This window comes from Emys orbicularis, chromosome 4 (genome assembly GCF_028017835.1).
Source record: "Emys orbicularis isolate rEmyOrb1 chromosome 4, rEmyOrb1.hap1, whole genome shotgun sequence".
Taxonomy (NCBI): domain Eukaryota; kingdom Metazoa; phylum Chordata; order Testudines; family Emydidae; genus Emys; species Emys orbicularis.
Genome location: NC_088686.1, coordinates 50,667,399 through 50,685,893, shown reverse-complemented (window position 1 = coordinate 50,685,893; position 18,495 = coordinate 50,667,399). Strand labels below are relative to the sequence as shown.

General features: G+C 41.0%; 1 protein-coding gene across 5 annotated transcripts in view; it reads left to right on the top strand.

Moving 5' to 3' along the window:
- NUBPL (NUBP iron-sulfur cluster assembly factor, mitochondrial) overlaps positions 1-15,699 on the top strand; it is a 158,294-nt gene extending 142,595 nt beyond the window's left edge. For all 5 annotated transcript variants that reach the window (XM_065403508.1, XM_065403507.1, XM_065403506.1 and 2 more), the window contains one exon: positions 15,187-15,699. In XM_065403508.1, the coding sequence (XP_065259580.1) occupies positions 15,187-15,249 (63 nt within the window). In that variant the 3' untranslated portion in view covers positions 15,250-15,699. The remainder of the gene's footprint in view (positions 1-15,186) is intronic.
- Positions 15,700-18,495: the final 2,796 nt, after the last annotated feature.

Below are 18,495 nucleotides of genomic sequence, written 5' to 3'. Positions count from 1 at the left end.
TGACTGAGTCCTCAGAAACCAATGTGCTGAGTTTAACTGTCACCTTTTAGGTTCTGTTAAGACTAGAATAAAAGGTACATAATCCCCACACCAGTGACGAAGGGGTTAAAGAGAGGCTGTGGGCAAGGCTGGCCCTCCCCTTCAGCCCTGCCAATCACATTAAGGATGGAATAAGGTCTTAAAAAGAGGAAGTTCTCAGCAGTTGGTAGGCAGTTCTGGGAGAGAGCAGACAGGAGGGAGGGCTCTGTAGCTCCTAAAGGAGACTCCTAGAAGCCTTCAGGGGAACTACCCTAAGGAAGGCCATTTACCAACTCCCCAGCTCCTGATATATTGGATGGGTAAAACAAGTTTGGCAAGCTGATTAGGTGGTTGCTGTCACTACCCTCGATCCCTTTCAGACCAATCTCCAGTTAAATTAGAGGTGCTAAGGACCCTACTATGGGATTACCCTAACAAGACAGATGGGGCATATATATATATGCAAGGGACATCTGGTAGGGTTTCAGATCCCATGTGAGTAGGCTTGGAAGGATTAGATTTGTATCGATAAATGTTAGTAAACGTCTATTACACAGTACACACACAAACCGATTAAAAAGTATTTCTATCAAAAATTGACATTTACAGATAGACAAAGTGAGAAAAATACTGCTTTGGAACATATTAGAGTTTGATTTAAGAATATTTACTTTGTATATTTTGATATATGATGTTGACAGTTTGTGTTTTAAAGCTTCAACTTTTTGAATATCAACATTTACTGTAATTAAACAATTATTGTTTAACACCCTCCCCCCCCCCCCCCCCCCGTAATTTCCCACAACTGTGAAAATTTAAATAGATAAGAATTGGAAAAAACTTCTTAAAAATAAATATCAATATTATCCATCAAAATTATAAAAAATTCTGCTAAGCCTACATATGAGGGGGCAAGGTTGCATGTGTGGCCTGAACATTTATAATCTATTAAAGAACTAGAACAAATAGTTTGGGAAAACATCAGGTAGAAAGAATAGTTGTTCCTTTTTTGAAATTACCTGTGGAGATCTACAGCTCTCCTCCTGGGTGTGGTGCCTAAAAAAGCTAATGGATAATACAGGATTATCAACCATTTATCTTACCTTCAAAGCTTCCCTTAAAGACCGTATTGACCCTCAATTATGTTCACTTTGATAGTCCTCATCTGATGCAGCAGTAGCCATGGTTAAAGAATGCAGCATAAGGACACAGGTTGCAAAATGCAACATTACTCCCTGTTCATTACAAAAATAGTAACTTGTTCAGTCTTCAGTTTGAGGAATATTACTGTTTTGACACGGCCATGCCAATGCTCCACACCATGTTCAGCCTTTGAAAGGTTTAGCATAACATTGGAATGGTCAGATGTGAGGGAAATGAGCTTGCACGTGAGGCAGTTCACTATTTCAATTACTTCCTCTTGGCAGGAAATATGATCAGTAGAGCACAGCTGCCTGCTGAGAGCATTTCTGGAGATGACAGAGTGCTTGGGGTCCCACTGGCTTCAGAAAAGGCAGAAGGCCCAGCACAGTTAACATACTTGAGAACTGAATTGGATTCAAGACAGGGTGTATCATGGATACCCAGAGACAGCTTAGGTAATGTAAAGGTGTTGATAAGGACAATCAAAAGTTCTACGAAAGCCTCTCTAAAACAAGTATAAGGCTTGGTCTACACTAACCCCCCAAATCGAACTAAGGTACGCAACTTCAGCTACGTGAATAACGTAGCTGAAGTTCGAAGTACCTTAGTTCGAACTTACCTCGGTCCAGACGCGGCAGGCAGGCTCCCCCGTCGACTCCGCGGTACTCCTCTCGCCGAGCAGGAGTACCGCAGTCGACGGCGAGCACTTCCGGGTTCGACTTATCGCGTCCAGACAAGACGCGATAAGTCGAACCCAGAAGTTCGATTGCCAGCCGCCGAACTAGCGGCTGGGTATAGACGTACCCTAAGTAACTATTGGGGCATTTAAATTTTGCATGTAAGGCAGTGGCCTTGGCTAGGGTCTTTTGTGCCCACGTGGTGGCTGTCACTTCTGGAGCCAAGAAGCCTCATCGCTTTGTCAGGATGACCGACCAAAAGAAGGAAGGGCAGATTTGGATTAGGGGAAGCATTCTTATAGCAGTTTAATGGGTTATCAGTGAAATGATCCAATTGGATGCTAGGATCGGAGTTACGGGGACTGTCTGACACCTCTGGGGAAATTGTTTTTGGAGTTCATTACCAAGGGAATTGATGTGCATAGAGGCGGCCTGAGGAGTGGGCAGAGCATAGTATAATAAGAGATTACTTCTATTAAGTTTTTTCTGATATTGGTGGCTGTCACTATTTGAACTGAGGAATTTAGAAATAAATGGTTTTGTTTTTGGTGTGACAAACAGGCAGAGATTCACATTAATTCAGAGTCAACGAAGTAATGTGGCTGGTAAGGGCATATGTATTGCACTGCCGTTTGTTTAACATTTTCTGTGTAGTACATGTTTCTGGTGTTGATAATGGGATTGTCCATGCTCTGTCTCAGTTTCAGGCTGACAGATTACAGAACCTAGTGCTGTTAGCCAGCCAAGACCCACAGGTGATGCCTCACAGTTTGTGGAACCATGGCTCCTGACAGCTTTAAGATTGGTGGAAAATTCCATTGCCCCAAGGACATTGAGGGTTTACAAGGCTAGTTTCGTTGAGTTTGTAGATTAGCATTAAGGAAGCCTTCCATATGTTTAGTCCATCCCTGAGTTTCAGGTGGTGAATTATGTGGTGTCTTTGGTGCATTGTAGATTGGCATCATCTGCTATATTGAGTCACCTTTAGAGCTGGGCATATAACTGATTTTTTTGGCTTGGCCAGCAAACCGAAAAATCAAGAAATATTCAGAAGATTCTGAAAATGACAAAACTCTTTTTCCACATAACAAAGTAGGAAAGGGAGTGTGTGTCCATCCATCCATCCATCCATGTCCCTTTATAACTGTAGGCCCACTGTTAGGGCACTTGCCTGGGATGTGGTAGACCTAGGTTTGAATCCCCACTAGATATTGCCCCCTCATAGGTGAGCATCCTAACCACCAGACTATAGACTATTTTGGGAAATTGGCCATCCTGATTATCACTACAAGTTTTTTTTTCTCCTGCTGATAATAGCCCACCTTAATTGATTACTCTAATTCTAGTTAGTATGGCAACACCCATTTTTTCATGTTCCATGTGTATATATATCTTCCTACTGTATTTTCCACTGAATGCATCTGATGAAGTGGGTTTTAGCTTATGCGCAAATAAATTTGTTAGTCTCTAAGTTACCACAAGGACTCCTCGTTTATTTTGGGGTGTGTCACTCTCAGTCTGTCTTGTTGAAGCTGTTCCACTGTGTGTAAATAAATATTCATTGAGCCAAAGAGAGAGTGAGTGAGAACAACTCTATAGCCTGGTGATTAAGGCACTCACCTGGAACGTAGGAGATGTGGATTCAAATCTTCTCTGCCTGATTCATTGGAGGGATTTGAATCCAGATCTACCTCCCAGGCTATGGAGTTCTCGCTCACTCACTCTTTGGACCAATGAATATTTCTATTTATATGTAGTGGAACAGCTTCAACACAAGAGACTGAGAGCAACCCACCCCAGATCAGCTGATAGCTTGGTGGCTAGGGATGCTCACCTGGATGGAGGGATATCTAGTGGGGATTCAAACCTGGGTCTGCCACATCCCCGGCAAGTACCCTAATCACTGGGCGAAAGGTTATAAAGGGGCAGGTGGATATGGACTCACAGTTTTGCTGACATGGATAAAGGTTTTCCCAATCAAAACTAATTAGATCAAATTCGCAAATAGATCAAAACTTTATTTTTTAATGAATAAACTATTCATTCAAAAATTTCCGCCAACTCTCAGTAGCATTGCTGGCCTGTCATTTTGTTGCACGCTGGCAGGATTTACTAACACGTAGAAAATTCTTACTAAAAAAGCTTTTGGAGGGATGGTCCAGAGAAGAGGGATGCAGAGTATGTTTCAGGCACCCCATAGCCATACAGAATTTGTTTTGGTGATTGGAAGCTTTACCTACATTGGGGTGCATGTGGTTCTGTTTAAAGCTGCATTTGTCATTACTGTTTTCAGTGCCTTCACGGCTAGTGAGGGTGTGCTCAGGGCCGGTGCAAGGAAGTTTCACGACCTAGGTGAAACTTCTACCTTGCACCCCCCCACACCCAGCTAACCCCACCCCCCCGTGGCAACTAACCCAACCTCCCCCCCCCCCCGGGAGCCCGCCGCGCCCCCCCCCCCCATCCAGGGAGCTACCCCCCCTCTGCAGCTAACCCCACCTGGGGAGACCCCCCCCCTCCATGGCAGCTAACCCCACCCGGTGAGACCCCGCCCCAGCTCATCTCCACTCCACCTCCTCGCATGAGCGGGCTTTTAGGCACCCCCAACCACTAGGCGCCCTAGTTTGCCAGCTCCAGGAGTGCCCTAGAATTGGTAGATGTGCAACTTAAACAAGGAGCAGTGCCCTTGAAAATTAAGGTATTTACAACCCTATCAATCCAGAAAAGGGGCCATAGAAGAGCTAAGAGATTGCTTGTATGAACAGGTATGTCCAGTAAAAGAGTTTGTGATAGTCATGTGGATTCAGGAGCAAGGCCCTCTATACACGGCGTTGGTATCTACTGACTAGATACCATTTGCTGCGGTAATGGGGGAGGCATTAGCCCATTTGGATCCCAATCTGGCAAATTTTGGCATTCATTCCTTTAGGATGGGTGCAGTGCTCTCCACAGCATTGGAGGGTTTTCGACTCTGAGAGAGTGCAGGCAAGTAAATCGGACTGAAATACGACCTACAAGCAGGCAGTCAGGTTGGCATGTGTTGCAGCTGAGCTTCAGGTGTGAGGCTATCCACCTGCAATGGTTTGGGAGAAGGGGCATGTTGTCAGGTCAGCTCATGCCTCTTCACTTGTAGATGGGTGAACTACATCCATCTAATATCCTGATTACTCAGCTAGGGGGAAATGATCTGGGGACCTGCCTTGGGGTAAATTTGTGAATTAGGATTCAGAGGGGCATGGGATGGAGTAGATTGACAGAGCATGAGATCAATTTGCTCAGAAATGTTTGCAAGGTGATTATGGCAAGGAGTGGTCAAACCAGCCCATGGGGATAGGGCTTGGAAGAGCATGAACTGTGATGTTGCCAGAGTCATATTTGGACATGGGGTGGCTCAGTGATCACACACAGGGACATCTGGTATCCTGTGCCTGAACTTCTTAGATATGATGGAGTGCCCTTGTTGGACAGAGGGTCTGGCATTTGGCTTGGAGATTTTAGGAATTGGATTAGTTATGAAATACATAACAGACTGGGATGAAGGTGTGACCACACTAATTACTGGCACCCCTAATGTGCCAGTGCAGATACAGGCTAAAAAAAAGACAGCTCCCAGAGGTAAATGAGACCTTGGACCTTTTGCCTTTAAGGAAAAGGTGAGACCTGAAGTCTTTGCAGACCAAGGTCTCCTTTGGCATTCTCTTCCCCTCTTGTATGAGGGAGGGCTTGAGGATTGGAAGTGAATTGAGTCCTATGGGTAAATTAATTAATTAATTAATTAATGGAGATATCCCATCTCCTAGAACTGGAAGGGACCTTGAAAGATCATCGAGTCCAGCCCCTGCCTTCACTAGCAGGACCAAGTACTGATTTTGCCCCAGATCTCTAAGTGGCCCCCTCAAGGATTGAACTCACAACCCTGGGTTTAGCAGGCCAGTGCTCAAACCACTGAGCTATCCCTCCCCCCCCAACTGAAGAGGGTCTAGCCTGAGTATATGGTGGGAGTCCAGTAACACTGCACTGGACCCAATTAAATGCCTAATATGTGAGAGAGGGTGGGTCTATAGTGCCCCTCTCCATTGTTAAGTTAGTAGAGTTGCAGCCTGCTGTTTAAATTGATCCTTGTGTGTGTCTTTCATTTGCACACAACTCAAAGATATGCAGGAAATTTCACTCCTTTTCCTGAAGGAAACCCTCCACACTTTTCCATACACTCTGCTTCTGCTGATTGAGGAACTTTGTTGCCATTTATCTGTACCTCTCTCCACAAAGAGGGCTAGCTGTTATATACGCAGTGTGCAGAGGCGGTCAAAAAAGCAAACAGGATGTTAGGGATCATTAAAAAGGGGATAGAGAATAAGACTGAGAATATATTATTGCCCTTATATAAATCGATGGTACGCCCACATCTCGAATACTGCGTACAGATGTGGTCTCCTCATCTAAAAAAAGATATACTGGCACTAGAAAAGGTTCAGAAAAGGGCAACTAAAATGATTAGGGGTTTGGAATGGGTCCCATATGAGGAGAGATTAAAGAGGCTAGGACTCTTCAGCTTGCAAAAGAGGAGACTAAGGGGGGATATGATAGAGGTATATAAAATCATGAGTGATGTGGAGAAAGTGGATAAGGAAAAGTTATTTACTTATTCCCATAATACAAGAACTAGGTGTCACCAAATGAAATTAATAGGCAGCAGGTTTAAAACAAATACAAGGAAGTTCTTCTTCACGTAGTGCACAGTCAACTTGTGGAACTCCTTAACTGAGGAGGTTGTGAAGGCTAGGACTATAACAGCATTTAAAAGAGAACTGGATAAATTCATGGTGGTTAAGTCCACTAATGGCTATTAGCCAGGATGGGTAAGGAATGGTGTCCCTAGCCTCTGTTTGTCAAAGGATGGAGATGGATGGCAGGAGAGAGATCACTTGATCATTGCCTGTTGTTCCACTCCCTCTGGGGCACCTGGCATTGGCCACTGTCGGTAGACAGGATACTGGGCTAGATGGACCTTTGGTCTGACCCGGTACGGCCGTTCTTATGTTCTTATAACACAATCTAAAGCTGGAATTCCACTTCTTTTGTCTGGCAGTATTTTATGCCAGTTTTTGAGGTGTGTGTGTGTAGTGGTAGAGTGACAACTCCTCAACGCTTCTTCCTTGCAATATACCTCCTCCCTCCCTTTAAATAAATACCCACAGAGCCCAGGCCGCGCAGCATTGGTGAAGAAGGGACTGTGCTAATTAGGCTCTACTTACACACACCCTCTTTCTGTTTTCAAAGCGTTTCTGCCCCTTTTTGTGCTCTTCTGCTCCCCTCAGCCCCACAAAGCAACAGGAGGGAGTTTTTGACCTCCAGATAACTGTCCAGTAAGTCATTGATAAATTTGAAATTGTCTATTTTTTTTAAATTTCCTCAGATGAAGTGCTTGCTTCCAGAATGATGGACTATAAACTAATTCCTATTAGAGAGCCTCCAAATAACAAAGGAAAAACTATAATCTCTAAAGATGAATCAGTTTGTATTAATAGGAAAGTGGCTGTGAGTATGGATACGAACTCAAAATCCTCTTCCTCTCTCCATGCCCTTTCCACCCAGAAAGAAAAAAACCTTCTATTTTGGTTGCAAGCCATATTCTGTTGCTTAGTAATGAGAGAATAAACAACTGAACTCAGCAGTATTATTCAAGTCTACAGATGGCACATTAAAAAGATCATGAATAGGAGAAAAAGTTCAATATATGTAGAGTTGAGTTTGTGTAATGAAGGGAGCATTGATAATTTGAGATCCTGTTTAGATCTTTCACATATGTTGTTTGTGTTACTGCCATTTTATTAGCTTTGGATAAACAACTGAATTTCTCACCAAGATAAAGATTTCACTTTTTAATCACTTCAGAGGAAACAAGTCTAGGTCAAATCACCTAATTAAACTATTCTGTAACCTTGAAGTAGAAAATTTAATATTGCATTTCTGAAATCTTTTAAAACTGAAATGTGTTGTTAAAAAGTGACCTACAGTTTTATGTTCCATTCATTGGTATGTGTATATTGATGTTTACTGCCCAAATCCTGGTTCAGTCCACAGGAACTAAGTTGTGTGTATGGTGAAGGGTTATCTTCTCATAAGACCTGGACACACATGGCCAAGCAATGGCTGCTACATCTAGGGATGGGGAAGCATAGTGTTCCATGCTATCCCTAAACAGGGTTATGAGCTCTGGATCTGTGTTCTGCACAACTCTCTGGCCACTGTGTAAATCAGTGGGCAGATTGCATCAGCTGGGGCAGCTCAAATAAAGCCAAAATGTTAGAGTTTAGATCCACATCCCTTTCCTTGGGGTTGGTTTATTAATAAACTGAAGATGAAAAAAAGCTCAAAATAAAACAAAACACTACGTACCAGACCTTTCCTGCTTTGCCCAGGTGGGAAGTGGGGAGGGCACATACTTCTCCTAATAGCCCTTTACTGACTGCTATGAAGAGTTCCACACTGGAGCTTCCTTAATCTTGAATCTCTCCCGTCTGCTGCCTGCCCCTGTGTAAGAGGCAGGAAGCCTTATGTCTGGCTTCCTGTAGGTCACATGCTTATTGTCATGTGCCATGTGTCTATCATTCCCAGTTTTAAAGGGGCCAAAGGCACACTGGGATGTGTACATACACTTCAAAGTCTCGTGCCTTTTTACACACATCACACATTATTCACAGTGATAAAATGTATATACCCTGTCCTTTGAGTCATAGATTTGTGTAGTTTAAGGTCAGAAGGAACCATTAGGTCATCTAGTCTGACCTTCTTTATATCACAGGTCATTACATTTCACCCACTTACCACAGTAATTTAGACCAATACCTTTTGTTTGACTTAAGGATAATTTGAGTTTGGCTAAAGCATATCTTTCAGAAAGGCATGCAGGCTTGATTTGAAGACATCAAGGCATACAGAATAGACTGCTTCCATTGGTAGTTTTCCCCAGTGCTTAATCCCTCTCACTGTGCAGAACTTGGACTTGATTTGTAATTTGAATTTGTCTGGTGTCAGCTTCCAGCCACTTGTTCTTGTTGTGCCCTTCTCTGCTAGATTAAAGAGCCCTTCAGTACCTGGTATTTTCTCCCTATGAAGGTACTTATAAACTGTAATCAAGTCACCTCTCATGCTGCTTTTTGAGAAGTTGAACAGTTTAATCTCTTTAAGTCTCTCAAAAACTAAACCAATTGAGCTCGTTGAGTCTGTCACTGTAATCCATTTTCTTTAGCCTTCGAATCATTGTTGTGGCCCTTCTCTTCGCCCTCTCTAGTTTCCCAGCATCCTTTTAAAAATGCGGAGCCCAGAATTGGATGCAGTATTCCACCAGTGGCGTATGTAGAGATAAAATCACCTGCCTGCTCTTACTCACTTCTCTCTTGTTTATACATCTAAGCATCACATTAACCCTTTTTGGCACAGCATCACACTGGAAGCTCATGTTGAGTAGCTTATTCATTATGACCCCTAAATACTTTTCAGAGTCGCTGCTTTTCAATGTACAGTCTGAGGGTATGGCCTGCATTCCTGGTTCCTAGATATATAAATTTGCATTTGGCTGTATTTTGTTTGAATGGGCCCCATTTATACTATATGGCTGCCATGTCCTCCTCATTATTTATCACACTTCCAATCTGTGTCATCCACAAATTTTATCAGCAGTAATTTTATATTTACTTCCAGATCATTGATGAAAATGTTGAATAGTACCAATCCTGTGAGACTCCACTAGAAACACGTCCATTCAATACTGTTTCTCCACTGACAACTAATTTTTAAGATTTGTTAGCCAGTTCTTAATCCATTCAGTGTGTGTTCTGTGGATATTGTATAGTGCCAATTTTTTAATCAGAATGTTATGTGGTTAACATAACATTAACAGAGTTAATCGCATGAGTTAACTGCGATTACTAGACAGCCCTAGACTCAATAAAGAATTAAAGGTGGATAATAGAATTAATGCCAATAACATGGATTTATGGAAAACAGACCCTATCAAACTATCTTGTTTTGATGAGCTTACAAGTTTGGTTGTTAAAGGTAACTGTGAAGATGTAATAGATGTAGCCTTTTTGTAAGGCATTATTTTCTGCAAATGTAAACAAACTTATTTGTCTGAGCAGTTGACTGAACAAGAAGTAGGACTGAGTGGACTTGTAGGCTCTAAAGTTTTAAATTTTTATTTTTGAATGCAGGTTTTTTTGTACATAATTCTACTTTTGTATGTTCAACTTTCATGATAAAGAGATTGTACTACAGTACTTGTACTAGGTGGATTGAAAAAGACTATTTCTTTTTTACAGTGCAAATATTTGTAATAAATATAAAGTGAGCACTGTACAATGTATTCTGTGTTGTAATTGAAATCAATATATTTGAAAATGTAGAAAATATCCAAAAATATTTAAATAAATACTATTCTATTATTGTTTAACATTGCGATTAATTGCGATTAATTTTTTTAAAATCGCGCATTTAATCGCGATTAATTTTTTTTAATTGCTTGAAAGCTCTAGTTGAGTCCCATATCAATTTCTTTATTTATCCGTCAATGTCAGACTGACAGACCTATAATTGTTAGAAGCTGGTAGCTAAATACTTCAAACATCCTCCTCAGTTACTTTGGACTGGAAAGTATTTCATTATCTTCATCTGATATGAGTACTTCATCCTGCTTCTTTCAGATACAAAAATGAAATATTTATTGAATGCTTCTGTCATTTCTGCATAATTATTATCATTTTTACCATCTCCATTTAGGAATGGGTCTGCACCATTGCTAGGATTTCTGTTGTTGTTATTGTTATTATATGTAAAAAGCTCTCTCTTTTCCCTGGTGCCACCAGCCATGGACTTTTCCCTCATGTCTTTAGCTTCCCTTATCAGTATTCTGCACTTCATATCTTCTGATTTATATCAGCTCCTATTTATTTCTCCCATTTTCCATTTGTTAGGTATTACTTTTTTATTTCTAATTGCTGCCTTCACTTAACCACTGTATCAGGATGGGCTTTTGGCCAAAGTTTTCTTGAATGTGGAATCATGACTGTTTGGCCATCTAATGTCTTCTTAAAGAACTCCCAGTTTTCATCACTTTTCTGTCTAAATTTGTGCTCCCAAGCATTTTCACTCATAATTTTTATTAGCTTTCAGAAATTAACCCCTTTGAAGCACCAAATAAATCTACTACTAGTTGGGTTTGCCCCCGTTTTGCCCATATTTAATGTAATCAGATCATGATCTCTGGTCCCAAGGCAACCACCAGCTTCCAGTTCAGTGATTAATTCATCTTTATTCATCACAATGAGGCCCAAAATAGAATTATTTTGTGTTGGGTGCAATATCTTTTGTGTTAGAAAATTATCATATCATTTTTAGAAACTCCGAGACCTCTAGCATGTATCTCCTAAACTGAAGACTTTCATCACAACACAATTTTATTTTCTACACGTTGCAGACATGTGTTTAAGGAATAACTCATCCTGTTCTCTGATTTGATTCAGTGATCGGTAACAGGCCTCCAACCATACATCCTCTTGGGCTTTATTAGTTTGCACATTGATCTGTATGCATTAACAATCCTGTGGCTCTGAGTTATCACTAACTCTAAAACAGGTAATGGTGTTAATGTAGAGTGCCAAACCCCCACCCCCACACACCCTTCTTGCTTACTCTGTCCTTCCTGAACAGTTATAACCTGTGATTTTAACATTCCAATCACACCAGTCATCCCACCGAATTTCAGTAATGCCAGATATATCAAATTTCTTCTCATCAGTAAGAATTCCCAGTTCTTCTTGCTTGTTACCCAGACTCCTATTAATTGTATATAGGAATTGAAAAATGTCTTCTCTTCACAGTCTCATTCACATGGTTAGCAGGGAGAGGATTGATATACTCTCCCTTAGCAGAGGGAAGACCACAGCTGCACATAATAAGTGCAGAAGCTGCACAGAAATATGGTTGGGCCAGATGGTTGGATTAGGCCAGGGGTGGCCAAACTATGGCCCATGGGCCATTTTAAGCTGGCCCGCGAGCCATACCACGCGGCTCGGCTCCACTCTGGCTGGGGCGCAGGGTTGGGCCGGAACACGCAGCTCGGCCCCGCTCTGGCACTCCAGCCGGGGCGCTGGGTCGGTGCCACACCACGCGGCTCTCGCCACGCCCCAGCCCTGATCCCCCTCTCACTCTCCAAACCCCTTGATCCCAGCACGGAGCACTCTCCTGCACCCCAAACCTCTCATCCCCAGCCCCACCCCAGAGCCTGCACCCCCAGCCGGAACCTGCACCCCTCCCGCACTCCTGCCCCAGCCCTGATCCCCCTCCCAGCCCAGAGCACCCTCCTACACCCCAAGCTCCTCATCCCCTGCCCCACCCCAGAGCCCTCACCTCCTCCCGCACCCCAACCCCAATTTTGTGAGCATTCATGGCCCTCCATACAATTTCTATTCCCCGATGTGGCCCTCAGGCCAAAAAGTTTGCCCACCCCTGGATTAGGCACTTCTCCCCATCAGAAAGTTGTGTTCAGACAAGTCAAAGATAGCCGCCTCTATGAGCCAGCCCCTCCTTGTGGAAAAAGAGGAAAATGCTCTCTAGAAAAATCCCCGCTGTTGGACACATTCATGCTTTGGTTGCATAAACTATCTGGGTAGCTGTTTTTGTTTTTTAAAAAAAGGGCAAGTGAAAATCCCGAGTGTGGGAAGATCTTTTCCTTTTTTACCTTGACCAGGGTCTGAAAAACCCAGTTTCAAAAATGAATTGGGTTTCAAGGCCTTGAAATTTTAGTCACCACAGCCTGCAAAGGGATGTATAGTCTACCTCTATTGGGACACCGTGGCTTGTCTCCTCACTCCTCCTGCTCTGGAAGTAGAAACATCGTTTCTACAGTGCATCAGGTTTTATATGCATATTGTGGGTAAGGGGGAGCAGGATTGCCGCTTATCTTTGATGGGAATTTTATTGAAAAGTGAAGGCTTGACTGTTGTGGTATAGGAATGGGACTTTATAATTCTGATGGCTTATGTCTAACTTAAAGAACTAACTCCAAGACACACCTCCTGTTTGTACTACTTAGTGAATTGTGAACAGAAGTTTTTTATACATTTTCATTTCATTCTGTTTCACTCAGTGATGTCAGACTTGCTTGTAACTACATTGTGGAAAATTATTTCTTAAAACATTTTTTGTGGGGTTACATCATAATTATATGCAAAACAATGCATCATAACTGTGCTGTCTCCATACTTTTCTTCTGTACTATATTTTGGGGACTATAAAAGTGAGTTGTGGCTGGTTTTGCTGATAATGAAATTACCCTAAATCATTCTCTTATTAAAGAACTTAATACTTTATATAGAAAAGTAAGAATTTTTGAAGCATGTATAGTACTAAATGGTAAACAGAATTGTATCTAATAATTTGGGATTCTGTTTTTAAAAATAGCTTGCCTTTTTCAAAACGACATAACTGTACAAATAAGACAAGCTTATCCCACTTTGTATTCTACAAATGTGTTGAAGAATGTTAAGTAACTCCTAGCACAAGACTTATTTCCTATATGGTAGGAATGATTAAACAGAACTAAATTCTTTAGAATCTCTTGTAGAGTTTCTTCAGTTAGCTATTTGTTACCTTGATTTGGCACTGCTTTATAAGTGCACAAATTGGTAGATTAATGGTTGTAGAGAAGTCTGCTACTGTTTCATTTAGTTACATTATCCAGTACCCACAGAAACTATCATTATAGAATAGGCATATGGAGGAAATATGAGAGACACATTAATGGTGCTAGTCTTCTGAAAAAATGCTAACTATAATTATATGATTAGAATTGTATTTTTGGACCTCTCTCATAGGCAATATTAATGTTCTAAATTGCTTTCAAAAGAAAAGAAAAAAGCTGCCTCCAAGCTAAACTGCAGAATAGGAAATACTGTTGTTCATCCTGGTAGTTCTTATTTTAAACAAGTCTTGGCAGTGTCAGCATACTGCTACTGCACTTGAGGCTGACCACGCAAAGACTTAGGTAAGTGAGTCACTTTCCTCTCGTAAGTAGTCCTATTGACTTCAGTGGGATTGCTCACATGAATAAAGTTAATCATGTGCCTTTGTCTTTGTAACACTGGGGCCCTTCATTTGGTCAATTGTGATTATATTATACACGCCTTGTGTACTATTTATAAAGGCCTTGATCCCGCATTCCTTATGTACCCAAAACTTGAGGGCCAGTTCTATGGATATGTGAACACTTAGATAACAAGAGGTGCACCTGATATCTCAGTGGTGGGGCTGGGAATGGCAGAAAGAAGGATGGAGGGGTGAGAGTAGCCTCCAGGTACGGGAAGCATGTTGCGGGTTTAACAGTGAAGGTAAAATCACTGGAACAATTTACCAAGGCCTCTGGTAGGTTCTCCATTGTTTGAAATCTTTAAACCTAGACTGAATGCTTTTCTAAAAGATATGCCGTAGTTCAGACACCAGTTATTGAGCTTTATACAGGGATTACTGGGTCCAACTCTATGGTCTGTCAGAGTACTGGTCCTTTCTGGACTTAGTCTATGAATCTATGATCAGTTTGATAATGAACCTGGCTCTGTTGGCTTTTAAAGTTGTTAATGGAAAAGGACCTTGGTATATATAATAAGACCGTCTCCTTGAATGTTATTTTGGTGAGCGTCCATGTTCTGACAGCATCTACCTTGTTAGGGACTCCACCATCATACCATAGGTTGGTGTGTGATTGACCTTTACTGGGGTGGTCCTTAATCACTTGGAATTTGGTCCCTTTGGACATCCACATGAATCTCTTGGGAAAATGGTCTTTTAAAAAGTATTTTCATTTTTAATCCCTGTTGACTCTATGTAATATTCTCCTTAGTGCACCCCAGTGTGTAATGATGTAATTCACTTGGCTTTTTAGTATTTTATTTGTTTTTTGTCTGAAGTTTGAAATTGTGTATGCAGCACCTCAACCAACTTGGCAGGACAGTGGAACTTGAGGAATAACATTTTCTGTCAGGGACGAAAGGGTCCTTCACAATAAACTAAGTTTTTCCTGGAAGAACACAAGCACTGCCTGCTGGACAGGGCCGATTGCTCAGCTGAGTTTTGGATTGGAATTTAAAAAATAACTGACTATATTTGGAGTTGATTTTTCCTTGATACTTACTAACACTTTAAATAAAATAATAATAATTAAAACTTAACAACAAAAAGGCAACATTGAAACTCTGAATGTGTGTGCAAAAACATAGAATGAACAGAAGTTTTTATATTTCTTATGCTTTCATATAGAAAACAAAAGGTGATCGATATGTTTTTGTTTTTACAGGCCAAAGCCTATCTAAGGATAACTACTGAAATAGTAAAGAGATTGCCAACTCCTCCAGCATGACGTGCTCATCTCGGGTACCTGTGATCAGAACTTAACAATAAAGTGACTTGATGGTGTAAGCAGTGGTGGAACAAGCAGAAATACATAAGTCTATGGATTATATATTGTATTTGTAAGAAAATTGTTTTGAAGTTTAGGAAACAAAGTTTAAAAGTATTGTTATTTTTTATTTGTCATGACATCATTTGGTTACATTCAAAGGGATTGAAGGATTCAGAAGGAAAATGGGTGGAGTTTTGTAAATATGAAAAATAATGTATTTTAAGATGACTGATTTTTTTTAACTTAGCTTTCATTTATGTACTTGAAAAAAGTGCAGAGAAGTAAAATTGCACTTCAGCTGTTTCAGTAGCCATGTTATTTCCAGCTTTTGGATTGTACCTTTATTCAAACATAAGTATCCAATCATTTGCAATTATCTAGTGATATATTTTACAAAAATTAAACACTTAATGGTGTGCTTCCTCTTCTCACTTCATTGATAACTATTTGCCTTGTTGGTTTGGTAAGAAGTTTTATCTCTATATAGGCATTTCTTATGCACCAACCATAGTAATATTAATTTATCTGCATATGTGTATGTCTGTAAACATTTGTAGGGCTCTCCTCACCATAGTATTGTAGGACATGTTAACTCTCAGTGCAAAGCTCGGATTTCCAAAGTTGTTTTTAAAGTTTAAAAAAGTCTGTCAGGCTTGCCAAATTTAGTATTCATTATCTTCACTCTTGATGTTAGCAAGTTTGTGAGAGGCTTCTGACATTTCCAGTTCAGGATTAGGACTATCAGAATTCAATTAGAGGGCTGTTTGTTTATCTTTTGTGTTTCTCCACATCCTGGATTGGTCTGAGGGATCAAGTTGTTTTTTTTTTTTTTAAAGGACATTATAAAAACCTAAGCACTAGATTTTACTCTTTCTAGTCTTGCTGCTATTAAGCTACCTTTAATACCTTTCGGTTAACTACCAGTGTCCTGGGAAAACTTGTAAACATAGTTTCCAAAAGAATATGCAAAATGCTTTTTAATTAAATGCCTTCATGGAAGGATTACCCTGTGGATATTTGTAAATAATGTTTAATGCTCATGGGGCTGCCGGTGGGTGTTGAGCACCCACTATATTTTTTTCCGTGGGTGCTCCAGACCTGGAGTGTCCACTGAGTCAGCACCTATGGTTGAAGGTTAATTGGATTGCTGTAAAATATGGTGAGTTTGCTTTGCAAGATGCTCCATTGGCTCAGCATGTATGATTACCTGCCTTGTGGACAGGTGGTGTATGGGTGCATTTGGTGCAAGGAGCTCATAGCCTTCAGAGATCTATTGAGACTGGGAGTGGCTGGCTCACTACAAAAGCAATTTTCCCTCTCTTGGTATTGACACCTCCTCATCAATTATTGGGTGTGGACCACATCCACCCTGACTGAATTGGCCTTCAACATTGGTTCTCCACTTGTAAGGTAACTCCCTTCTCTTCAAGTATATATATTTATGCCTGTATCTGTAATTTTCAATCCATGCATCTGAAGAAGTGGGTTTTTTACCCACAAAAGCTTATGCCCTAATACAACTGTTAGTCTTTAAGGTGCCACCGGACTCCACGTTGTTTTTGTGGATACAGATTAACACGGCCACCCCTCTGATACTTGGTATGAAATGAGGATATTGATATAATAGGCATCACGGAAACTTAGTGAAATGATGAATCAATTGGGACACCAATACCAGGCACAAAATATATCAGAATGACAGACCAGGTCATGCTTATGGGGGAGTGGCACTATATGTGAAAGAAAGCATAGAGTCAAATTTAGTAAAAATCTTAAATGAATTAAACATGACTGTAGACTCTCTGCATAGAAATTGCATGCTTGAATAATAAGAATATAGCAATAGGAATATAGTAACGACCACCTGACCAGGATGTTGATGGTGACTGTGAAATGCTTAGGCAGATTAGAGAGGCTTTAAAAATAGAAAACAATATAATGATGGAGGATTTCAACTATCCCCATATTGACTAGATACATGTCACTTCAGGACAGGATGCAGAGATAAAATTTCTAGACACCATTAATGGCTGCTTCTTGGAGCAGCTAGGTCTGGAACCCACAAGGGGAGAGGCAATTCTTGATTTAGTCCTAAGTGGAGCATGGGATCTGGTCCAAGAGGTGAATATAGCTGAACCACTCAGTAATAAGTGACTGCAATATAATTAAATGTAACATCTTCGTGGTGGGGAAAATACCAAAGAAGCCCACCATGGCAGCATTTTACTTCAGAAAGGGAAACTACACAAAAAGGAGGAAGCTGGTTAAATGGAAATGTCACAAGAGTGAAATGTCTGCTAGCTGCATGGAAACTTTTTAAAAACACCATTTTAATGTTCTTATGTACGTTATGATGTTCTAGTGTGTGTATTTTAATAATTACCTGTTAAATACTGCCAAATAGATTCATAGATTCTAGGGCTGGAAGGGACCTCGAGAGGTCATCGAGTCCAGTCCCCTGCCCGTATGGCAGGACTAAATACTGTCTAGACCATCCCTGATAGACATTTATCTAACCTACTCTTAAATATCTCCAGAGATGGAGATTCCACAACCTCCCTAGGCAATTTATTCCAGTGTTTAACCACCCTGACAGGAACTTTTTCCTAATGTCCAACCTAGACCTCCCTTGCTGCAGTTTAAGCCCATTGCTTCTTGTTCTATCCTTAGAGGCTAAGGTGAACAAGTTTTCTCCCTCCTCCTTATGACACCCTTTTAGATACCTGAAAACTGCTATCATGTCCCCTCTCAGTCTTCTCTTTTCCAAACTAAGCAAACCCAATTCTTTCAGCCTTCCTTCATAGGTCATGTTCTCAAGACCTTTAATCATTCTTGTTGCTCTTCTCTGGACCCTCTCCAATTTCTCCACATCTTTCTTGAAATGCGGTGCCCAGAACTGGACACAATACTCCAGCTGAGGCCTAACCAGTGCAGAGTAGAGCGGAAGAATGACTTCTCGTGTCTTGCTCACAACACACCTGTTAACACATCCCAGAATCATGTTTGCTATTTTTTGCAACAGCATCACTGTTGACTCATATTTAGCTTGTGGTCCACTATAACCCCTAGATCCCTTTCTGCTGTACTCCTTCCTAGACAGTCACTTCCCATTCTGTATGTGTGAAACTGATTTTTCCTTCCTAAGTGGAGCACTTTGCATTTGTCTTTGTTAAACTTCATCCTGTTTAACTCAGACCATTTCTC